This window comes from Culicoides brevitarsis, chromosome 1, assembly GCF_036172545.1.
Source record: "Culicoides brevitarsis isolate CSIRO-B50_1 chromosome 1, AGI_CSIRO_Cbre_v1, whole genome shotgun sequence".
Lineage (NCBI taxonomy): Eukaryota > Metazoa > Arthropoda > Insecta > Diptera > Ceratopogonidae > Culicoides > Culicoides brevitarsis.
In genome coordinates this window covers 2,678,540-2,704,404 of record NC_087085.1, presented here as the reverse complement: position 1 = coordinate 2,704,404, position 25,865 = coordinate 2,678,540, and the positions used below count along the sequence as shown (strand labels likewise).

At 24.1% G+C, this 25,865-nt stretch overlaps 1 protein-coding gene across 3 annotated transcripts; it reads right to left on the bottom strand.

Moving 5' to 3' along the window:
• Nucleotide 1: 1 nt before the first annotated feature.
• On the bottom strand, nucleotides 2-13,848 carry LOC134838120 (beta-glucuronidase). 3 transcript variants are annotated; one of them, XM_063853584.1, is made up of 10 exons: nucleotides 13,552-13,848; nucleotides 8,761-8,987; nucleotides 7,669-7,845; nucleotides 7,450-7,616; nucleotides 7,250-7,392; nucleotides 6,838-7,193; nucleotides 900-1,072; nucleotides 617-845; nucleotides 241-556; nucleotides 2-174 (listed from the first exon to the last, which is right to left on the bottom strand). In XM_063853584.1, the coding sequence occupies exons 2-10, from the start codon at nucleotides 8,968-8,970 to the stop codon at nucleotides 2-4; spliced, it is 1,944 nt and encodes a 647-aa protein (XP_063709654.1). In that variant the 5' UTR covers nucleotides 8,971-8,987; nucleotides 13,552-13,848. The 3 variants fall into 3 exon arrangements, with proteins under 3 accessions (XP_063709654.1, XP_063709655.1, XP_063709653.1); XM_063853585.1 differs by lacking the exon at nucleotides 13,552-13,848 and adding an exon at nucleotides 11,788-11,888; XM_063853583.1 differs by lacking the exon at nucleotides 13,552-13,848 and adding an exon at nucleotides 9,743-9,879.
• Between the last annotated feature and the right edge of the window lie 12,017 nt (nucleotides 13,849-25,865).

The window sequence follows — 25,865 nt, the reverse complement described above, 5'->3', positions numbered from 1 at the left end:
CCTACAGTTCGTTAATACTTTTGTGAATGTAGTTGTCTAAATCTTTGGGCGGCACAGTTCCTTCCAACTCTTGCGACAGTCCGTGGTAACGTTTCCGCAAAATATACGCCGCAGCTTTCGGTTGTCGACTTCGCGTAAAAACGCCTTTTTTGTTGCCTCCGACACGCGTATAAGCTGCAATGGCAAAAATTGTGTTCGGTTCATGGGGTTTTAAGTGCACGCGATGTATAGAAGTCTTACTTTGGGCCGTTTTGAAGTCGGCGAAATTCCACACGAATTCTCCGATGAAAAATCCGGCTTTTCGCAGGCGATCAAAGGCGATGAAATGTTTCGCGAAGAGCTGTTCTTGGAATTCTTCGGACCAAACGTACGCCGGAAGGATGTGAAGACCTTCGACAGTGTCGGCGCCATATTCGGACATTAACACAGGCTTATTGTGCATATTATGCCATGCTGTGGCTTCGTCAATGACATTTTTCGTGACCATATCAAGACGACCCGTGTTCGAGTACCAAGCGTTGTAACGATTAAACATCAAAATATCCATGTGTTGAGCCTAAAAATTAACAAAAAATTTAAAAAACCTTCGAAAAAATTAAAAAATTTAATTGTTTACCGCTTGATCTTGTCCATACCCAACAGCAATGGCAGCAGTTACAGGTCTCGTTGGATCTAGCGAACGGGCATACGCAGCAACATCTTTGAAATAATTTCCGGCGGCGAGTTTTCCGGTTCTTGGTTCGTTTGCGATGGACCACATTATGACACTCGCATGATGTTTGTCCCGATGAATTAATTGTTCAACGGAAGATTTGTGTTTTGTTAATAAAATGCTCGAATAATCGCTAAAAATAAATAAAAATTTAATAAAAAATTTAAAAAAATAATTTTTAACGTACTCTGTGTCAACACTTGGGCATTCGTCAATTATCATAATGCCATGTTCGTCAGCAAATTGCATGGATTCCTCAGAGTAAGGGTAATGCGAGGTACGGTAACAATTGGCGCCAATCCATTTCAAGAGATTGAAGTCTTTGGTGAGTAAGGCGTAGTCTAATCCTTTGCCGCGAATCTGAAAATTAAATTTAAAAAAAATAATTATTATTAATTATTATTATTATTTTTGAAGATTATTTAATTTATTTTTTTTAAAAATATAGAATTTAAAAAATTACGTGCCTAAAATATTTAAGAAAAAAATTAATTTGAAATAAATAAAATGAAAAAAATAATAATTTAATTTATAAAGAAATTTAAATCATAATTTTTCCAAATAAGAATTTAAAAAAAAAACAAAAAAATAATAAAATAAAATAAATAAATAATTTTAAGAATTTTTAAGTTTAAAATAATTTTTTACAAAAATGACTTTGACACAGTTTTTGACACAGTTTTTTTGCTCTTGATTTAGTTTTTAAAACAAAACTATGTCAAAGAAAAATTTTTTTTCAGTTTCAATTTTTTGGCAGTTTTAAGTTAGAAAATGATTAAAAATGATAAATTAGAGCCCTCTGACAAATTTTTATCCATTTGGAGCAAGATTTGACAAAAATAGCCTTGACACAGTTTTTGACACAGTTTTTTTGCTCTTGATTTAGTTTTTAAAACAAAACTATGTCAAAGAAAAAATTTTTTTTCAGTTTCAATTTTTTGGCAGTTTTAAGTTAGAAAATGATTAAAAATGATAAAATAAAGCCCTCTGACAAATTTTTATCCATTTGGAGCAAGATTTGACAAAAATGGCTTTGACACAGTTTTTGACACAGTTTTTTTGCTCTTGATTTAGTTTTTAAAACAAAACTGTATCAAAGGAAAAATTTTTTTTCAGTTTCAATTTTTTGGCAGTTTTAAGTTAGAAAATGATTAAAAATGATAAAATAAAGCCCTCTGACAAATTTCAATCCATTTGGAGCAAGATTTGACAAAAATAGCTTTGACACAGTTTTTGACACAGTTTTTTTGCTCTTGATTTAGTTTTTAAAACAAAACTATGTCAAAGAAAAAATTTTTTTTCAGTTTCAATTTTTTGGCAGTTTTAAGTTAGAAAATGATTAAAAATGATAAAATAAAGCCCTCTGACAAATTTCAATCCATTTGGAGCAAGATTTGACAAAAATAGCTTTGACACAGTTTTTGACACAGTTTTTTTGCTCTTGATTTAGTTTTTAAAACAAAACTATGTCAAAGAAAAAATTTTTTTTCAGTTTCAATTTTTTGGCAGTTTTAAGTTAGAAAATGATTAAAAATGATAAAATAAAGCCCTCTGACAAATTTCAATCCATTTGGAGCAAGATTTGACAAAAATAGCTTTGACACAGTTTTTGACACAGTTTTTTTGCTCTTGATTTAGTTTTTAAAACAAAACTATGTCAAAGAAAAAATTTTTTTTTCAGTTTCAATTTTTTGGCAGTTTTAAGTTAGAAAATGATTAAAAATGATAAAATAAAGCCCTCTGACAAATTTCAATCCATTTGGAGCAAGATTTGACAAAAATAGCTTTGACACAGTTTTTGACACAGTTTTTTTGCTCTTGATTTAGTTTTTAAAACAAAACTATGTCAAAGAAAAAAATTTTTTTCAGTTTCAATTTTTTGGCAGTTTTAAGTTAGAAAATGATTAAAAATGATAAAATAAAGCCCTCTGACAAATTTCAATCCATTTGGAGCAAGATTTGACAAAAATAGCTTTGACACAGTTTTTTTGCTCTTGATTTAGTTTTTAAAACAAAACTATGTCAAAGAAAAAATTTTTTTTCAGTTTCAATTTTTTGGCAGTTTTAAGTTAGAAAATGATTAAAAATGATAAAATAAAGCAAAAATTTCAATCCATTTGACAAGTTTTTGACACAGTTTTTTTGCTCTTGATTTAGTTTTTAAAACAAAACTATGTCAAAGAAAAAAATTTTTTTCAGTTTCAATTTTTTGGCAGTTTTAAGTTAGAAAATGATTAAAAATGATAAAATAAAGCCCTCTGACAAATTTCAATCCATTTGGAGCAAGTTTGACACAGTTTTTTTGCTCTTGATTTAGTTTTTAAAACAAAACTATGTCAAAGAAAAAATTTTTTTCAGTTTCAATTTTTTGGCAGTTTTAAGTTAGAAAATGATTAAAAATGATAAAATAAAGCCCTCTGACAAATTTCAATCCATTTGGAGCAAGATTTGACAAAAATAGCTTTGACACAGTTTTTGACACAGTTTTTTTGCTCTTGATTTAGTTTTCAAAACAAAACTATGTCAAAGAAAAAATTTTTTTTTCAGTTTCAATTTTTTGGCAGTTTTAAGTTAGAAAATGATTAAAAATGATAAATTAGAGCCCTCTGACAAATTTCAATCCATTTGGAGCAAGATTTGACAAAAATAGCTTTGACACAGTTTTTGACACAGTTTTTTTGCTCTTGATTTAGTTTTTAAAACAAAACTATGTCAAAGAAAAAATTTTTTTTCAGTTTCAATTTTTTGGCAGTTTTAAGTTAGAAAATGATTAAAAATGATAAATTAAAGCCCTCTGACAAATTTCAATCCATTTGGAGCAAGATTTGACAAAAATAGCTTTGACACAGTTTTTGACACAGTTTTTTTGCTCTTGATTTAGTTTTTAAAACAAAACTATGTCAAAGAAAAAAATTTTTTTCAGTTTCAATTTTTTGGCAGTTTTAAGTTAGAAAATGATTAAAAATGATAAAATAAAGCCCTCTGACAAATTTCAATCCATTTGGAGCAAGATTTGACAAAAATAGCTTTGACACAGTTTTTGACACAGTTTTTTTGCTCTTGATTTAGTTTTTAAAACAAAACTATGTCAAAGAAAAAATTTTTTTTCAGTTTCAATTTTTTGGCAGTTTTGAGTTAGAAAATGATTAAAAATGATAAATTAGAGCCCTCTGACAAATTTCAATCCATTTGGAGCAAGATTTGACAAAAATAGCTTTGACACAGTTTTTGACACAGTTTTTTTGCTCTTGATTTAGTTTTTAAAACAAAACTATGTCAAAGAAAAAAATTTTTGACTTCATGAATGTTTTTTTTTTCAGTTTCAATTTTTTGGCAGTGTTTTTTTGAGTTACAAAATTTCAATTTTTTGGCATTAAAAATGATTAAAAATGATAAATTAGAGCCCTCTGACAAATTTCAATCCATTTGGAGCAAGATTTGACAAAAATAGCTTTGACACAGTTTTTGACACAGTTTTTTTGCTCTTGATTTAGTTTTTAAAACAAAACTATGTCAAAGAAAAAATTTTTTTTCAGTTTCAATTTTTTGGCAGTTTTAAGTTAGAAAATGATTAAAAATGATAAATTAAAGCCCTCTGACAAATTTCAATCCATTTGGAGCAAGATTTGACAAAAATAGCTTTGACACAGTTTTTGACACAGTTTTTTTGCTCTTGATTTAGTTTTTAAAACAAAACTATGTCAAAGAAAAAAAATTTTTTCAGTTTCAATTTTTTGGCAGTTTTAAGTTAGAAAATGATTAAAAATGATAAAATAAAGCCCTCTGACAAATTTCAATCCATTTGGAGCAAGATTTGACAAAAATAGCTTTGACACAGTTTTTGACACAGTTTTTTTGCTCTTGATTTAGTTTTTAAAACAAAACTATGTCAAAGAAAAAATTTTTTTTCAGTTTCAATTTTTTGGCAGTTTTGAGTTAGAAAATGATTAAAAATGATAAAATAAAGCCCTCTGACAAATTTCAATCCATTTGGAGCAAGATTTGACAAAAATAGCTTTGACACAGTTTTTGACACAGTTTTTTTGCTCTTGATTTAGTTTTTAAAACAAAACTATGTCAAAGAAAAAATTTTTTTTCAGTTTCAATTTTTTGGCAGTTTTGAGTTAGAAAATGATTAAAAATGATAAATTATGACAAATTTCAATCCATTTGGAGCAAGATTTGACAAAAATAGCTTTGACACAGTTTTTGACACAGTTTTTTTGCTCTTGATTTAGTTTTTAAAACAAAACTATGTCAAAGAAAAAATTTTTTTTCAGTTTCAATTTTTTGGCAGTTTTAAGTTAGAAAATGATTAAAAATGATAAAATAAAGCCCTCTGACAAATTTCAATCCATTTGGAGCAAGATTTGACAAAAATAGCTTTGACACAGTTTTTGATTTGGTTTTGCTCTTGATTTGGTTTTTAAAACAAAACTATGTCAAAGAAAAAAATTTTTTTCAGATTCATTTTTTGGCAGTTTTGAGTTATAAAATGATTAAAAATGATAAATTAGAGCCCTCTGACAAATTTCAATCCATTTGGAGCAAGATTTGACAAAAATAGCTTTGACACAGTTTTTGACACAGTTTTTTTGCTCTTGATTTAGTTTTTAAAACAAAACTATGTCAAAGAAAAAAATTTTTTTCAGTTTCAATTTTTTGGCAGTTTTAAGTTAGAAAATGATTAAAAATGATAAATTAACTAGTTTTGAGTTAGAAAATGATTAAAAATGATAAAATAGAGCCCTCTGACAAATTTCAATCCATTTGGAGCAAGATTTGACACAGTTTTTGACACAGTTTTTTTGCTCTTGATTTAGTTTTTAAAACAAAACTATGTCAAAGAAAAAATTTTTTTTCAGTTTCAATTTTTTGGCAGTTTTAAGTTAGAAAATGATTAAAAATGATAAAATAAAGCCCTCTGACAAATTTTTATCCATTTGGAGCAAGATTTGACAAAAATAGCTTTGACACAGTTTTTGACACAGTTTTTTTGCTCTTGATTTAGTTTTTAAAACAAAACTATGTCAAAGAAAAAATTTTTTTTTCAGTTTCAATTTTTTGGCAGTTTTGAGTTATAAAATGATTAAAAATGATAAATTAAAGCCCTCTGACAAATTTCAATCCATTTGGAGCAAGATTTGACAAAAATAGCTTTGACACAGTTTTTGACACAGTTTTTTTGCTCTTGATTTAGTTTTTAAAACAAAACTATGTCAAAGAAAAAATTTTTTTTCAGTTTCAATTTTTTGGCAGTTTTGAGTTAGAAAATGATTAAAAATGATAAATTAGAGCCCTCTGACAAATTTCAATCCATTTGGAGCAAGATTTGACAAAAATAGCTTTGACACAGTTTTTGACACAGTTTTTTTGCTCTTGATTTAGTTTTTAAAACAAAACTATGTCAAATAAAAATTTTTTTTTCAGTTTCAATTTTTTGGCAGTTTTAAGTTAGAAAATGATTAAAAATGATAAATTAGAGCCCTCTGACAAATTTCAATCCATTTGGAGCAAGATTTGACAAAATAGCTTTGACACAGTTTTTGACACAGTTTTTTTGCTCTTGATTTAGTTTTTAAAACAAAACTATGTCAAAGAAAAATTTTTTTTTCAGTTTCAATTTTTTGGCAGTTTTGAGTTATAAAATGATTAAAAATGATAAATTAGAGCCCTCTGACAAATTTCAATCCATTTGGAGCAAGATTTGACAAAAATAGCTTTGACACAGTTTTTTTTTTTTGCTCTTGATTTAGTTTTTAAAACAAAACTATGTCAAAGAAAAAATTTTTTTTCAGTTTCAATTTTTTGGCAGTTTTGAGTTAAAAAATGATTAAAAATGATAAATTAGAGCCCTCTGACAAATTTTTATCCATTTGGAGCAAGATTTGATAACAATTTGAATGAAAATATTAAATTTCAAAAAAATATTTTAATTAATAATTTTATAAAAATAAAAAAAAATAAACGAAAAAATTAAAATTTAAAAAAATATGATTAAAAAAATTTAAAAAAAAAAAAAAATTTGCAAGAAGAACTATTTTTTTCGCATCATTTAAAATTTTTTAAGCAAGTAATATAATAAATTTTTGAAAATTTTTTAATTAAATTTAAAAAAAACTTACATCTGAATCCTCATGTTTGCCAAATCCTCTCAAATAAACGGGCCTATCATTAATCAAAAAAGTTGTATTATTCCATCGAAGCGTTCTCAATCCAACTTTCGTTCTATAAACATCAATCGGTCTTCCTTCCTGCTTCAACGTAAACTCAACTGTGTACAAATATCCCGGTTCAGGATCCATCAAATAAGGCCACCATCGCTTAACATTCGGAATTTCCACAATTCCCGTCAAATCTATCTTTTGACTGTCTTTGCCGCTCATTTCTCCGTCTTTGTCGTAAACGATGACATCTAATTCCAAGTCGTTTGTGATATTTTCCGCATCTGGCGTAACTTCCAAATTATACGAGATAAAACCTGCAATGAAAATTTCAAAATTAATAATTTTTAATTAAAAAATATTGAATTCTCACCTGTATTTTCGACAACATCTGTGCTGATATCGACATTATGAATGGCAATTTTGGGCGTTGTAAACAGCATGACGGACCGATGGATGCCGGCATAGTTGAAGAAATCGAACGTGTACGATTGGATGCGTTCCGTGCCGTTATCTCTGTGTGAAAATTTTCCTCATAAGAAGCCGGAAATTTGATTAAAAAGTCATTCTTACGTCGGCATGTTGGTCACTTTTCCCTGCGGAATTGTATCCTGCAGCAAAACATTGTCGCACAACACAGTAACACGATTTTCCTTTCCGTACTTGACGAACGACGTAATTTCTGCCTCAAATGGCAAATGTCCAATTTCGTGTTTAACTACTTGATTGCCATTGATCCACTGTAAAATTTTGCATGCAGTTCGGTTTTTAATTAAAAATATTACTACTTACGACAACTGCCAGGTAATGAACGCTCCCGAATCGTATCCAGACACGCTGTTTCGAGTAGGATTGGGGCACGAAGAATTTACGATCGTACCAAACGACACCAACGTGATCTCGTAATGCGGCATCTTCTGTGATGTCGTTGTAACTTGATGGCACGGGCATTTGAATTGTTTCTGTGAACTTTAAAAATATTTTTTGGAATTAAGTAAAATTTTTTGCATTTATCAGAAAACAAAAAAAAATAATTTTGAATATTTTAAAAATTAAAAAGCCAAATTTTTTATTAAAACAAACGGGAAAAATTATTTTTTTTAAATTAATATTAAATTAAAAAAAAATAATTTAAAAAATTAATTAATTTTATTATTTTAATTAATTTATTTTAAATGAAAAAATACAAAATTTTAATAAATTTAAAATAAAAATAATAAATAAATAACACGATCAAAATTAAATTATTAACCAAAAATAATTTTAAAAAATATTGAAATAAAAATATTTTAAATTAAAATAATAAAAAAATTAATTAATTCAAATTAAATTCATTAGTTTTAATTTTAAATTATCAAATAATCAGATTATAAAATTTTAAATTTTATTTAAAAAAAAATCAAAACACGATCAAAATTTAATTTTTGACCAAAAAAAATTTTAAAAATTAAATTTTAAAATTAAAAAAAGTTTTTTTAAAATAATAAAATAAAAATATTATAAATTAAAATAATAAAATTGATTTTTAAATTTAAAATATTTTTTTTTTTAATAATTTAATTTTTTTTCTATAATTCTGTAATTTTTTTTAATTAAAATTTAATACAATTAAAATTTTTAATAATAATAAATTAATAAATTTAATAAAATTAAAAATTTAATATAAAAATGAATAAAAACAAAATAAATGCTCATTAATATTTTTTTTATTTATTTTTTAATTTTAAATAATTTTTTTTTTCATAATTTTAAATTAAAGTATTTAAGCTTAATTAATTCTAATTTTTTTCAGATAATCTAATGAAATTTCATGAAAAATTAAAAAAATACTTCAAATCTCTTCCAATTAATCCAAACCAAGCAAAAACAATAAAAAAAACTCACCTTCGAAAGATCATTAGACCACCATTTTCCTTTGTATCCTTGTGCGGGATCATCTGTTCTTGACTTGGCAAATTGCCACATGCCATCCAACGACTTGACATCTCTCGTTTCTGATTCTCGCGGGTACAGCAAACCCTTTGTTTGGAATGTCTCACTCGAGAAAACCAACATGCCGATTGTGAGCTTAATCAAATAACCAACTGATCCCATGATAAGGAAGGAAACAACTGAAAAATATTAATTTGTAAATTTGTTTAACATTGGCATTGATAAGCAAAAAACTAAAATTGACACGAAAAAAAAAACGGTTGAATGAGTAACACTCGAAGTTAATTTCGCGTCAAATAATGATAAAAGTTGTAGTTTTGTTTACTTTTTGATAAATAGGAAATTGTTACAAAATTAGCACAAAAATTGATTAAAATTTTAATTTAATTTAAATTTTAAAAAATAATAAAAAAATTGAAAAAAATAATTTAAAAAAAATTAAAAAAAGATTTAAAAAAATAATTTATAAAATTAATTAAAAGATTAAATTAAATAAAATTTATTTAACTTTTTTTATTAATTAATTTTTTTAAAATTTAATTTAATTTAATTTTTTTTATTAAATTATTTTAAATTAAATAAATTTATAAAATTAAAATAAATTAAATTAATAAAATTAATTAAAAAATTAAAATTAAATTAAATTTAGCAATTTTTTAAAATTAGATTTATTTTTTTTAATTAAATTTTTTATAAATAAATTTAATTTATTTTTTTTTAAATAAATTTAATTAAAAAAATCTTTAAATTTAATTTCTTAAATAATTTTAAATAAAAGTTTTGATAAACCAAAAATAAACCAAAAAATCACTCAACCACGAAAAAAGTGAGTCAAATACCCGAAATTGTCACAAAATTATATTTGATTTATTTTTCAATTGAATTGCGGTCGTGTAATTTAAACCCCTGTGACATCGTTTAATTTTTTTGTTACCTATGTACTGAAATTTGACTCTGTGTAAACACGGTTTTTGATTATTTTTGACACTATCTTCGCCAATTTTATTATTTTCTAACAAAGTTTCGTTCGCCCGGCACATTATTCACTATAAATTTTTACTTTTATTCATTTTTAACGTCATCGCGGTAAGAAAACTATCGATAAACTGCGTCATAAACGTCTTTTAAGCATAGTTATCAACTTTTTAATGCGTCGTATCAGTCACTAAGATAATATTTTTCTCTTTATCGAGTGTTTATTTAATTGACTTTTGTTTATTTAGGTGAAAAATAAATATTTTTGTTCTGAGTCTGCGATTTTTTTTTTCATTTCTCGCAACTGAAAGAATGCGATTGTCTTGAAGTTTCAACCCGATCTACCGCACATTTCTAATGAGAAGACAAAAAATTACAATTTTCTCGTGTGATAAGAAGAATTCTGATTCACGCATCGCGAATGAAAGAAGAAATTTAGAAACAATTTCACTCTCGCTGTTCGGATTTAATGTTTTAAACTCACAGTCGACACATTATAAAACCTTAGGTGATAATGCAGCATTAGATAAGGACAGCAGCGCGACGATTGTCTATTGCGAAAGTTGAAAAAAATGCGACTTTGACCCTCTCTATGCGGAGAGAAAAAAACTGTTAACAATGTTGTTGTGAGTGAGCATAACAGCGGCAATTGATTAGAAAAAATTTACATGACACACACATCAAATTCAATTTATATTGTGTGTTCCTGCCATGCGATGATGACGATAACCGGGAGAGAAGAAGAAGATGTGACGGCGCCGATTTAATGGTTTTCATTAAATTTGAATTTAATTTTATTATTTACTGCACGAGGAAACGGTCAATTTTGTCTCATAACTTTTTTTTTCATTGATTTTTTGAAGTTTTTTTTTTATATTTTGAATTTTATTTTTAAAAATTTTGGTCTTGAAGATTAAAAAAAAATACAAAATAAAAATATTTGAATGTAATTTGCGAGGTAATTTGTTTTGACAAAAATAATTTGGTTAAAATTATGAGAAAAAAAAAACTTAACTTTTAATTAATAAATTAATTAATTTATCAATTTTTTATTAAAATTATATTTTTAATAAAAATTAAATTAAAAATTTTAAATAAAAAATTATTAATTTAAAAAATCAAATCGTTGAATTATATTTATTCATTTTTTTTTTTCATTTTTAATTGAATTGAACTTTAATTTTTTATTTGAATTTATTTATTTTAACTCAAATCCATTTAGAATTTTGTTTAATTTTTTTAAAAATTTAATTCAAGTAAATTATTTTTTAAATACTTTTGAAAAATTTAAATTAATTTTTAATTTTAATTTTTTAATTAAATTTATTTTTAAAGAAAAATTGTGAAAAAATTAAGTTTAAAAAATTAAAAATTTTTAAATTTAATTTATTATTTTAAATTTAATAAAAATATTTAAAACTTAATTAATTTATTTAATTTTGTTTAATTATTTTTTAATTTCATTTATTTAATTTAATTAAATTCAATCCATTAAGAAATATGTTCCATTTTTTTAAAATTAAATTTAATTCGTAAAAATTATTTTTTTAATAATTTAAAAAAAAATATTTAATCTTCAAAGAAAAACATTAAAAGTACCTAATAACTTATAAAAATTAAATTTTTTAAATTTAATTACTTTAAATTTTTTCATTTATTATTTAAAATTTATAAGAAATATTTAAAAATGAATAATAAAAATTTTTAAACTTTTTTTTAAACAATAATAATTAATTTTGATAAAATGTGTAAAAAAATTTTTTTTTATTAATTTAAAAAAAAATTTCACTAAATTTTGATTAATTTCATTTTTTTCCTTAAATTTAAGTCTGCATTATTTCACATTTTAAATAAAACTATAATAAAACCTTTTAGCAAGAACAATTTCTGAGTCAAAAGTTTGTAAATTTTTTTTTGCAACCTTGTATTTTTTATTTTATTCCTTTTCACTTTTAAGAATTTATATTTTATCATGAATTCACTTTTTTTCACAAAAATTATTACCTTTCACTGTCCAGAATTATTTCAATATAATTATTTCATTCAACTTAATTAATTTTTTTTTCTTATAATTTTTCGTCCTTGAAAAATTTTTTTCTTTATTTTTTTTAAATTTCTTATTGACACGATATTAGCACTCCCAAAGACCGGGAACAAGTAAACCATTATCTGAAGAAATTCCCGCTTTTTATATCGTTTTATTTTTTTGTGTTTAGACTTGCACACATGGTTCATGTACGTCGCGCAACAGTTGGCTGATTATTTACATTTATATAAACAAATGATAAATAAATCATGTATTTTTATTAATTTTATTGCGATTAAAGATGGTCTTTGTTCATTGCGATTGCCAATGATAATGATCTTTATCAGCTCTAATCACGACCTGAATATCTCAGGATTTTTTTTCAAATCAAAGCAAAAAAATAAAAAATTTTGATAGTCCATTTTGATATGAACCCCGACGACGACTATTGTTTTGTTGTGTCAAGCTGCGTTTTAAATAAATTATCAACGTTATTAGCATAACACTACAGACCTACATCGCCGAGTGTCAATGCCTTTTCGAGTGTATTTGTTCTATTCTATTGTTTGTCATCCACTTTTGTGCGTGCTTTATTGACACAAAATGACTTTCGCTGACGGAGAAATTATTTGCGATGCAATAATAATGCAGCTTCCGATTGTTATTTCTGTTTGTTTGTGTGTTTAATAAAAAGTTGTCACAAATGTTTGCTATCTTGTAGTAGAAACTAGTTCAACTGGGTCACAAATAATTGATTTGTTCGATAAGGTTTAACAAGTTTTTAAATTAAGAACAGGAGGTATTGATAAAAAGAAGTAGTTCAAGGTGTTTTTATTTGGCGGGATTTTTTGGCGCCAAATTTTTAAAAAATCAAAAAAAAAATTATTATAATTTAAAAAATTATTTTTAATTTATGTAAGTAAGTTTTAATGAAACAAATATTTAAAAAAAATTATTAAATTAAATTATTCAAAATAAATTCATAAAATAATTTTTTTTAATTTGAAATAAAATTCTTATTATTAAAATATTTTATTTAAAAAATAATAATTGTAAAAATATTTTTTTAATATATAAAAATATTAATTTAATTTTTTATTTTAAAAAATTAAGTGAAAATTTATTTTTTATTAAAATAATGTAAACTATTTATTAAAATAATATTTTTAATTAAAAAATAAATTTTTTGTCAAATTAATAAATAATAAATAAAATTTTCATCATTTTTAATAATTAAAATATTTTCTTAAATAAATATAAAATTTAATTCACTTCTAAATATTTTTTTTGAAAATTTATTTAATTAATTTTCATCAATTTTTTATAAATATTTTTTAAAAATAAATATAAAATTTTATTTTTTTTTAATTAAATTTATTTATTTAATTTAATTTAATTTAAATTTATAAATATTTATTTATTTTAATTTTTTTTCAGTTGAAAAGAAATCAATAAATCTTAAAGATTACTCAATCGACGACTGACTTCTCGTTCCTTCATTAACAACAACAGAACCGACAAAAAATTTGCATAAAGAAGACAAGATTCAGTCACGAGAGTAAATGACATCAGCAAACATGCTAATCAATAATAAAAAAAAAATAATTGAAGTTCTATGAACTCCCTTCAAATTCTGTCAAATAATGCAGAAACTAAAAGCGATTCATCATCAATCAATTTGTTCGGGCAAGGAGACGGTCTGTCTGCTAAAATATTTATTTTGTGTATAAATTGGCACTCACCTGAGTAGACAGCACCTATCTTGGCTGTCTAATTGATCATCGTTTGCTCGTTTAAATTTTTTATTTTTATTTATCTCTAACTTTCTGATGATTAATGTTGATTTTTTTCAATTTTTTATGCAAAATTAGATTTTTCCATTAAAATAAATTATTTAATCTCTGATTGTCTCTTAATTCTTTCGATTGTACGGAAATCACCGGCTTGAGTATTTTTTTTATCTATTCGAGAAACTTTATTACGTTGAATTCTAACAAGTTGCGAATACTAATGCAATTTTAATAAATAACAATATTTAATGATTTTTACATGGTCAAGATTAATTTTGCTACAGAGAAAAAGATAAAAAGAGGAGTTAGTGTTAGAATGAATGAAATATGAAAATAACTGAAGCGATTTATGGGGAGTTGATGAAAAACATTACAGCAAAGCACTTTTGGAGCGGATTGGAAGTAGAAAAGGGGAGCAAACGTGGAGTTGTGTACAAAAAGATAAGAGATGGAGCGTTTTGTAATTCTTTGTTTGAATTCTTGAAAGATAAAAATTCGTTTTTAAATTAAATATGGAGAAATTGAATTGACTTCTTATAAAAAAATTATTGAAAAAAATTATTTAGCGAAACTCAACATCAAAAATATAATTTTCAAAATTTTATAAAATAATTTCCAAAATTGCAATAATTTTTTCTTCAAATTTTTACTTATTTTTCTTAATATATTTATTATTTTTTATTTTATTCAGTTATTTTTTTAAATTTTGTAGACATATTTAAAAAAAAATTATCTTTGAACAATTATTTTTTATTTCTTTTGTTTTTAAGATTTTCTTATTTTTATATTAATATTTATTTTTATTTTTATAAATTTATATTTATTTATTTTAAAAATTTAAAAAATATTGATTAAAAAATTTTTTTAAAAAAAAAACAATTATCTTAAGAATCTTTTAATGAATTTTTAAATTTTTAATTTTTTCTTTTTTTTTCACAAAATAACGCGCCGATTAATAAAAAAAATTCTTAAAAAAATTAATTAAGTAAAATAAAAATTAAATTAATAAAATTAAAAAAAAATTAAATAAATATAATAAAAATAAATTAAATAAAATAAGTTATTAAATACCTAAAAAAATTAAATAAAAAATAATTTTTTTTGATCAAATATCCAAAAAACGACAAATTAATCCAACAAAATGTATGCAAATTTAAAAAATATAATATTCATCTTACCTTTGCAAATTTTTATTTTTTAAAAAAATAAATTTCATGATAAAACAAAATCAGAACAATTGTCAATAATTTACGATCAAAAAATTACCATTATTAAGCTCAAAATAACTCACCTGAAACAATAACTAAACGGAGCTAAACTGAGAATATTTTCCAAGCAATCAATGTAAGCCCTATTTTGTCAATTATTATACGGGGGGATTATGGTCGACATCAACATCGACATCATCCATTAAACACGCCTCATTAACGACACCTTTTATGCAAAGACAACAGAAAATATTATCCGTTGGTAATCTGCAGCAAGCAACTATTAGAGACACAAACAAAAGACCCGCACAGCATTTCGGGCACACAGAGGACAAAGATGACGATAAAAAGTAATAATAATGATGATGTGATTACATTCACCCCATTATGTGGATGTTTAATAAGTATTTGCGCAGAAAAACACAAAATAATGCGAAATAATTCCTTTTTTTTTTTCGAAAAAACAACAAAATTGGGCGTTCATAGAAAATGCAAGATGCTCATAAAAGTTATTGTTTGGACATTAACACAACAAAAAAAGCAAAATTATTTTTAATGTTTATTTAGACATAATTGAATTGACTTCATCTTTTGCTCGTTAATGTCTCGGCGGCGCGATGCGAACGAAGGAGCAAAGAAACGGCGAAAAAGCCCGTAAAACTTTTGTTGTTTTTTTTTCATGACATAATGAGCGCCGTTTGAGGGGGTCTGTTTATCTAGATTTTATTTTAGATTTTTTTTTCTCAAAGCTCGAAAAGTTTTCTTTGTTGTTTATTAGTCAGAAGTCGTTTTCATGTAGTAATAATTACGTGAAACAACATTTAACTCGGTTTTAATTACGTTTAAAAATTACAGAAAAGAAGTGTTCCAGCGGCAATTGCGAGACGTATAAAAAAAATAATAAAATGTAAAAGAAGTCCATAAAAAAGCACTTGACTCATCACCCTAATTAACTTTTATTAGTATTCCAGCCCGAAAGCGCGTTGTTCGAACCATTTTGGGAAATCTTGTTGCACGAGCAAAAATTTGAATTTTTTCGAACAATCGAATTATTGGCAATTGTTCGCCCAAAAAATCGAATGGCGCTAATTCTAAACAATTGTTAATTTACAACAAAATTTTAATCAAATTTTAAACAAAAACAACTCATCAGATTAGCGACTGTTGACGTTTTATCGATTGCCGGAGATTACATTGTCAGCTAATCAAACAAATAATAAAAATACGTCAATTGTCGGTAATGAGTGATTTATAGACATTTTGTTTCAATTTAACACCTAATTCAAGACAAGTCATCAAGTTGCGTTTTTTAATGAAGTCACGATAAATCATTAATTTTCAAGGAATTGTGTCAATTTTATGGTTTGGGAATCGGCGCGTTGTTGTGTGAGTCAAATTCATGTATGCGAGTTTAAAAATGCATTGAGATCAATAAGATAATTGTTTTTTTTAAAATAATAAAATTTTTGTCATGGCGATACTCTCGTTATGGGGTATGTTTTATCATAAAATTTAATTTTTTAATAAATAAATAATATTTAAAAAAATCCTTAATTGAGTCAACTTCTTAAAATTAAAGAATTCAAACAAAACTGCACCTTCTTTTATTTATTTTTGTTTTTATTTCGTTTTTTTTAAACATTCATCGACCATGACACGGATTTCGATTGTCTTCAAATTCAAACTTTAAGCCGGAAACCACTGAAGATTAAAATTTTATCAAAATCTTCACCTGGTCTTGCTTTGCATGCACAATTCGAACCAAAACAAAGCCAGTTGTATCAAAACTTTGCTTTGTTATATCTTTAAATAAAATTTAATAATAAATGCGAGCTTTGTAACAAGTTTCCTTGTAAGGACATTACAAAGACAAGACACGGCATGCAACATGAGATAAAACGAAACAACGACCATAAAATTTATTTATTGTGTGTAATTTTGTTCGAGATGTTGAAAAGTCACAAGAATTTTTTTTTTATATTAAAAAATCTGTGTGAAAAACCTCAAGATTCAATTTTAATTTTGCAAAATGTCACACAAAATGTGTAATGAATCGACACACTTAAGACGCTAAATTGACACTAAATACGACATTGACATGCACGGCATTGTCGTCGTCGTCGTCGATTCAAGGTGTTTCTCGAGAGCAACTTGAGAGGCGATAATAAATTAACCAGACACCTTTTTTGCTACTCTATTTCAATTAACACATCGGGACGAGATCGGGAGGAATTTTTTTCTATCTCTGGACGACGGATAATTAATCTTTTTCGTATGTCTTTTCAATCTCGAGAGAGATTCCGATGAAAATTGTATCTAGAGGCGAGGCGAGATAAGAACGGTCCCGACTTATGGAGAGATTCTTGCTTGAAAATGTGTTGAAGTGTCGAGCGTTGAACAATATGGAAAAACCATAGAAAAATGTCTGGTTAAAATTGTGATATAAAATTGCAATTTTTCTTTTTAACGCCTCGATTTTTTATCTTTGCTATCCTTTTTTTCTTCTTCATAGATTTTTTTACATTTCGTAATAAAATTGAGATTTTTTAAAAGTTTTAACGTCTTTTTTACGAAGAAAAATTGAAAAATGTGCATTGGGCTAAAAAATTTTCAAAATATGTTAAGAGAAAAAAATTTAAAAATGTGCATTAGGATTTTTAAATTTTAATTCCCAATGCAAATTTAATTTTTTCTCATTATTTTAAAATTTTTCAACCCAATGTGCATTTTCATTAAAAAATAAAATTCTAACCTTATAGTGAATTCACATTGGGATATAATTAAATTTTTAAATTCATGAAAAAAAATTATTCTAACCTCAAAAATATAAAACTAAAATTCAGAATATGCATTGGGTTATAATTTTTCATATAGATTCAAATTTTTTTTATGAATTTTTCATTCAAAATATGCATCGGTTTAAAATTTTTCATATAAATTCGTAGTTTCAGTTCAAATTAAAAATATAGAATGTTCATTGGGACAAAAATTTGAAAATATAAAAATTAAAAGTGCATTTAAAAAAAAATAGAGTTAAAATGTGCATAGGGAAAATTGCGCATTGGGGCAAAGTTTAAAAATATGTAAAATTAAAAAAAAATATGCTTTAGGTCTAAATTTTTTATATAAAAAATTTTTCAAATGTGCATTGGGATTAAAAATTCAAAAATATTTAAAAATTAAAATTCAAAATAAAAAATTAAAAATGTACATTGGGATTAATATTTTTAAAAATCATTTTTTGAAATTTTTAAATTAAGTAAAAATTTTTTATTCAAAATATGCATTGGGCCTAAAAATTTTATAAATTCAAAAAAAAATTAAAAAAATTCTAATGTGCATTAGAAAAAATTTCAAAAATTTCGAAATGAAAAAAAAATTAATCAAAAATTAATAAATATAAAAAAATCTTTTAAATGTGCATTGGGGTTCAAAATTGAAAAACGATTATACCATTTTAAATTTTTTTGACAACTTTTTAATTTTTTTTTCTCTTTATTTTAGATACATACCCTCATGTTCTTGTATCAGGATCTGGATTTTTTAAACGTTAATTTTCTCACCACACAGAGAAGCAAGAAAAAAAAAGAAAATAAAAAACCCACTTTTCAACGATGCCTGTCTGTCTTTCGGTTGGAGCTTGATTAATAACGTGCAATAACGCTGACTGACGAACGACGGGCTCTTAAGAAGACGAAGACCATCGTGAGTATCCTTGATTTTAGGTTTTTAATTAAAGATTGAGCACAGATTTATTTATTGCTCGTACACGTGCAAGTTTATTGCCTTGCTCCGTTTCGCCGAATGAATGAATGACGGGCGTAGAAGCAACAAGTGTTGAATTTAATTACTTTTTTTAAGGATATTTTATCGAAAATCTAATAAGAAATCGCACGGAGGAGGAAAAAAGCGACAGAATCGACGGGACACACGCACTTTACACTCAATAAGCATCCGCATTAACGGCAGGCAGCAAAAAAGGGCAATTCAGTTGGCGCCACATTGTCGCACAAATTCAACTAGTAGTTATGTCTCTCTTCGTCGTCGTCGTCGTCGCTCACTGCGTCGTACAATTGAGAACATTATGCATCGCACGTCTAGTTTTCCATTTTTCGTTGTTGTTGTTGTTATTTTTATTGTTTTCCGTCGACGTCGTCTTCATCATCGTCATCATCGAACATTGTTGAGCTGAATAGGAAGAGCATAAAATTACGCAAATAATATTAAATTCTGTTGCTTTATTTTATTTTATTATTTTTTTTTGTTACTTTTTAGCCATGCACGTTCAAATATAGGGCAGAAACAGTGACGGAATTAATTTTAAGTTTTCTAAAAAATTAAAATAATTAATAAAATTAATTTAAATTAAATATTAACAAAATTAATTTTACTAAAATAAAATATTATTTAATAAATTATTTATTAAATTATTATTATTATTTAATTATTTTAAATATTATTTAATAAAAATAATTTAATAAATTAATTAATTAAAATTAGTCAAAGAAATAATTTTGAATAAATTATATTTTTTAAAAAATTAAATTTTTACTCCTATTAATTATTAAAAATAAAAAAAAATATTAAATTTTTTTTTATTTAATTTTTTAAAAAAATTTTTTTTAATTTTGAATTAATTATTTAATAAATTTATCCTTTTAAAAAATAATATTTTTTATTTAATTTTTTTCAAAAAATATTTTTTTAATTTTTAATTAAGTTTCAATAATTTATTCAAAATTTTCAAATAAATTTTTAAAAAAATGTTAAAATTTAGTTCAAATAAAAATATAATAAAAAATATGAATCATTATTAATTAATAAATTTTTAATTTTTTTTTATAACCAAATTTAAAAAATTAAAATGAATAAAAATAAAAAAAAATATTTAATAAAAAAATATTTCCGCCCCTGAGGCAAAAAAAAAACTTTAAAACATTTATTTACACTTTTTTCGTTTTTTTTTCACTCCACACACAAAGTAACTTAACTTTCTGAATTTGTTTAAATGTATCTGTTGTGTTGTATAATTGTAATAAAAACTGATAACAACGTTCATTGTTTTATTTTATTTTTATTCTCAATTTTTTTTATGTTTCTGTATTATTTTACATAATGAAATAGATTTTTTTCTAGTTTTACATACAAAAAAAAACTGCATGATATTTGCCGCTTGTTTGCTCTTTGCATTCAGGACTAAAAAACAACGAATCTAACGCGAAGTTGCCATTTGCAGCACAACACGGACCGACACAGAGCTGATATTGAATAAAATTTGAATAAATATTTAGTAGCAGCAGCAACAACAATGGAAAAATTTTGAATCAATATTCAAGCTGCAAAATCGTGAGTTTCTCGCAAGGCTTTTATTAATTTGCCTCACTTTTGCATAATCTTCAATTCTTTTAATAGAAAAGTACGCAGAGTGTTGCTGAGAGATAATTGTTGGTTCGCGTCATTTACTTTCTTTGCAAATATCGATAGCGATGCTGGACGGTTAATTTTAAATTGCAAAGTTATTATGATGCCTTTTGACTTAAAATTGGATGAAATTTATCCTTCGAAAACAGAATTTTATTTTCATTTTATTTAAATTAAAATGTACAAAAACTGATTTTTCACAATTTCATACTCCTCATGAGCATTTGAGACAGACAGACAAACAATAATTTAAATTAAAATCAATTTTTACTTCAAAATGGTTTAGAAAAAAAAAATAATTCAATGTAATTTTTTATCAAAATATATATTTTTAAAATTTAATTAAATTCCGTAAATTCAAAAAAAAAATAAATAATTAAATTTTTTTTTAAAATTCAAATTAAGTAATTAAAATTGAAAATTAATAAAATTTTAATTATTAAATTAATTTTAAAAAAATCCATAAGGAATACGAAAATGTGAAAATTTTATTTTATTTTTTTTTTGAATTTAATTTTAATTATTAATTTAATTAAACTAATTTTATTTTATTATTTAATCCTTATTTATTAATTTTTTAAGAACTCAATTTTATGACTTTTTTCAATTTTTTTTTAAATAAATAGCTTTATTTTTTTATTTAATTAAATTTTAATTTAATTAATTTTAAATTTAATTTATTTTAAGTTTTTAAAAAAATATTAATTAATTTCTATTTTTTTAAAACAGAATAAAAATTTTTTATTTCACAAAAAATAAAAATAAATGATTAAAATTACCTTCTTTTAGTCTCATCGAGCAATATTGCACCATCTCTTCGCATTCAAGAAAATTGTTATTTATGATGTTTTTCCAATAATTCCAATAAAAATGTCTTTTGGTATCAGCAACTACTGCTCGTTCATGGAAGAAAATGTCCTTCCTTCGCCTTCAAGTAATTTCTTTTTCATCCATTTTTTTCCTCCGCTTTATTTTCCTATTTATTATACTTTATATTTTCCGTTTTTCCTGCTCCGGAACGAAATGTATTGAAATGCATTGAACGGCGCTTGATTAAATTTATCACTACCTTTTTAACACAGCTGACTCATGTTGAGACTGTTACACCCACTTTTTTTATTACAGCTTCGAACATCATCGCAGGGATGTAATGACACGAGTCCCGTTCGGCATTGCGGGAGACATTTGTCCTTCCGACACTGATGGGAAGTTATTAAATTAACGATAAAAGTGTAGTAACGGAAGAAGTTTACGGCATCCAGGCTGTTTATATGGGAGAGAAGAGTTAATTAGCTGAGGCAATATTTCAATCACTTGCGATAGACGAAGAACTTTCGCAGAGAAAATTAATAGTTGCGATTGTGCATCTTTCGGTTTGAAACTTAAACGGCTTACTACTTACTTAGAATTTAGTGAAATTTATGTGAGTTTTATTGTTCGAAGAGTTTTTTTTTGTGCGAATTAAATGTCTCGACATCTTATTAAAAAATGATATCTGTACAGAGGCAGAAGAAAAAAATATTAGGGGTTTTGGAAATTTTTAAAAATTTAATTTTTTAATTACAAAATTTTGAATTAAAAATTTATTTTAAAAATTTTATAAAAAAAAAAAAAATTAAAAAAATAATTTGAATTAAATTTAATTTTTTTTTAGTAAAAATAACTTTAAAAAAATTTAACTTTTTTATTGAAAAACTTTGAATTAAAAATTTAATTTGATAAAAAATAAGAAATTAATTAAAAATTTAGTAAAATTTAATTAATTTTATTTAATTAAAAATATTTTAAATAAATTTAAATTTTTTAACATTATAAATTTTAAAATAATTTTAACTAAAGTTGAAATATTTAAAAAAAATTTAATTTTAAATTAAAAATTTATTTATTTTATATAAGTTTAATTTAAATTATTTTGAATTTGATTAAAAAAAATATTATCATTCAATTAAAGAAACTCAACAAAAAAAAGATACAAAATTAAGTTTTTAAAAAATTAAAAAAAAAAAAAAATTCAAAAAAATTAGACTTTGATTTTAAAATGTAAAAAAAAAATTTTTAAGTTAAAATTTCTTAAATTTTATAAATTATATTTTATTCATTCTAATTTTTCAAAAAAAAAATAATTAAAATATTTGAGTAATAAAATAATTTTTTTTGTGAAAAAAAATTAAAATTTAGTAAAAATATTTTTTTCAAATTTATTTAATTTTTTTTAGATGTCAAATTAATTTTTTATTATTTAATTTTTTTTAGATTTAAAATTAATTTTTTATTATTTAAATTGAAAAAAATATACAACAATTTAAAAATAAATTAAAAAAAAATTTTTCTCATTAAAATTCATCGAATTATTTTTAAATTAATTTTTTTTATATATTCCATTAAATATAATTGCGTCAAAAAAATTTCAAATACCCTACTTGGTACAAAGTGTCGTCTAGTTTATTGCAAATATTTTATTATTATCTTTTCATTTTGTCATGTTTTAAATTCTTATTCTCGCATTGTGTTCTAGCCAACAAGACCAACGAGCAAAAAGTACAATTGCGGAGAGAAAATATTGGTGCAAAGATCATCTTTAACAATATGCAATAAAAATCAGTTGCAGACACATAATTTACACAAGGCCCCCGTCTTTTATTGCTCGCTGCTCGATGTAATGTCACAATGAACGCGAATCCATTCAATTTGTGCAAAAGACGACATTTTTCGAGATTATTAGTCATTCCCTTTAAATATTTGCTCGTCGCGTTGAAATTGACAAATGTCAGTGACTTGCGTCGTATTTTTAACCAGAAGTAGTTCAACGTCGATTAAAACATCATAATTCTCATGTTTTGTCGTACATGCGGTTTCTCATGCACATTATCAGTGCATTCAATTTTATCTCAATCGACACCACGCCGTACGCCGCACACTCAATTCAATTACTTAATACGACAACCCAACCCATGGCACTGAATGTTTTGTTTAATAATAATTACTTTCCTGTGTTTGAACAATGTTAGTTCTAGCAATTATTTCATGTTTAACTTATCATCATCATTAAAACTATTAAATGAGCTTACATTGCCGCACAATTGAATTCATTCATAAAATAACAAATAATAATTACAACAATAATTATATTCTAAAGAGAAAGTGTAAAATTGACATGTTTTCTTGTTATTCTAAGCAATCTTGAGCGAGATAAATGACACAGAGAATAATTAGTTTGTGTGAAAGTTGAGGCGAATTGTTGGAAAATGTGGCAGGAGGAATTTTAAATTTAAGTCTGGATTAAATTTTTTTGAATTTTTTATGTGAATTTCTATTTTATTGATTTAAAAAATTATTTTTAAAAATTTTTAATTTTTATTAAGTAAGAAATATTAATATTCATTAATTTTTAATTCAATTTTATTTTTTTTTTAATATTTTAAAAATATCATTTTTTATAATTTTTAATCAAAATAAATAAATTTTTAATTTTATTTTGAATTTAAAAAAAATAAATGAATTTTTATTTATTTTTTAAACTAATTTATTTTTTTTTTTTAATTTTTTTTTTTTCATAAAAATATTTTTTTTTTTAATTTTAATTAAATTTAAAATAAAATAAAAAAAAATAAATATTTTTTAAATAATATAATTAAAATAATAATTTTATTATTTATAATATATTTATTTTTAATATATTTTATTTTTTTTAAAATTTATAATCAAAATTGTAAAAAAATAAAATAAATATTTTTAACTTATTAATTTTAAATTATTAAAAATATAATTAAATTAAAATTAATTCAATAATTTATTAAATTTTTTTTAATTTAAATAAAAAATATAGTTTGAATTTTTTTTAATATGTATATTTTTTAATCTTTAATTTTTTAAAATTTTATAAAATTAAAAGTAAAATATTTTTTTAATAAAATAATTATTTTTAATTATATTTTTATTATAATATTAGTCCATAAAAAATTAAAGTTAATTAATAAGTTAATAAAATTTATTTTAATTTAAATTATATTTGTTAAATTTTATTTATTTTAATTTTATTAATTTATTATTTAATCAATTTTAATTAATTATTTTAAAAATTTGATTTAGTATAATTTTTTAATTTTTTTTTTGTTTAATTTTAATTTAATTTTTTTATGTAATTTTAATTTTATTTATTTTTTTTATAAATTTTTTTTAAATTATAATTTTTATTAAATTATTTGTTAAAATAATTAATTAAATTAAATAAAGATAGAAGAAATTGTCAATTTATCACTTAGAACCCATTGAAATTTCCTTCAAATTATTATTTTTTTTAATTTTTAAAAATTTTTTGTAACAACAAATCATGAGTTTTCGATACGAAACCCCAATCGACCGATACCGCCCTCGACGAGTTGTCGCTTCAAGCCCTCTGAGCTCCTCATGGAATCGTTTTCTTCGTCATCGTCGCTCTTATGGAACTCCTGTTATGGTTTATAGCACTCCCGTTCGTCGACGAGATCCAACCTCAAGTTCATCTTCTTTGTATCAAACTGTCTCTGAACTCTCATCAGATGAACTTTATCGAACAGCTTCCTTAATTCAACCGAAGCCTAATGAAACTTTCACATTTTCACGAAGTCCAAATGCAACTTTTACCATTGAAACAGATTCAACGGAACAAAGTGAGTCAACTTATGATGAAGATTGGGAACCGCCCGCTTTTTCAACAAGAAGACTCAATGAACCAAGTTATCGATTGCCTCCTGTTCGTGTGAGATTACCAACGGAAAGTTCAGAAACTTCTTCAGAATACTTCGACGAAGGAGATTTGGAGTTTACTCGGAGACGAGGTTCAAGTTCTCGAAGAAGATCTTCAGACCTCGTTCCTGTGGTTATTTATCTCCCTGCGAGACTGGCACTTGCCTTGCACGATTCACAAAGAAGACAAAGTCGACGAATTCGGTTGTAGAAACAACATATTTTTATTCAAAAAAGGCACATCCGTTGAATAATGTCTATAAATTATTACCGAACATTATTATTTTTATTATTAGTAATTTTATGTTCAACAATGTTTTTAACTAAATTTTTTTCGTAAACAAAAGAAACTTCTTGTCTTGTTTCCTTTCTTCTCTATTCGTTTTTTTTTATTTGTGTTTTTGTCAAAACATATCACGTTCCTCTTATCTACTGAAATGCATCATCAAACACACACAAAAAACACTCTCTCTGATTTTTTTCTTTCTTTCTTGATAACATAATTTGTTGACAGTCCTCATCCTCTACTATATTCATCCTTTGTACCATTTTTTACCGCATTTCGAAGAAAAATGTGGTTTTATGCTGAAAATGAAGTCGGTTTGAAATTTTCTAAATTTACTTTAAAACAAAAAAAAATTGCTTTTAGAAAATTTTTAAAATGTGCATTGGGATTAATTTTAAAAATTTGCATTGGGACAAAAATTTAATATACGAAAAATATTGAAATGTGCATTGGGAAAAAATTTTAAATTCGAAAAAATAAATAAATCATGTAATAAAAGTAAGTCACGTGGTTAAAACAAAATAAATGTGCATTAGGAACTTTTTTGAAAATATCCAATGGGTCAAAAAAAAAAATATAGAATTTGTATTGGGATTAAATTTAAAATTTTTTTTAGTTTAAAATTC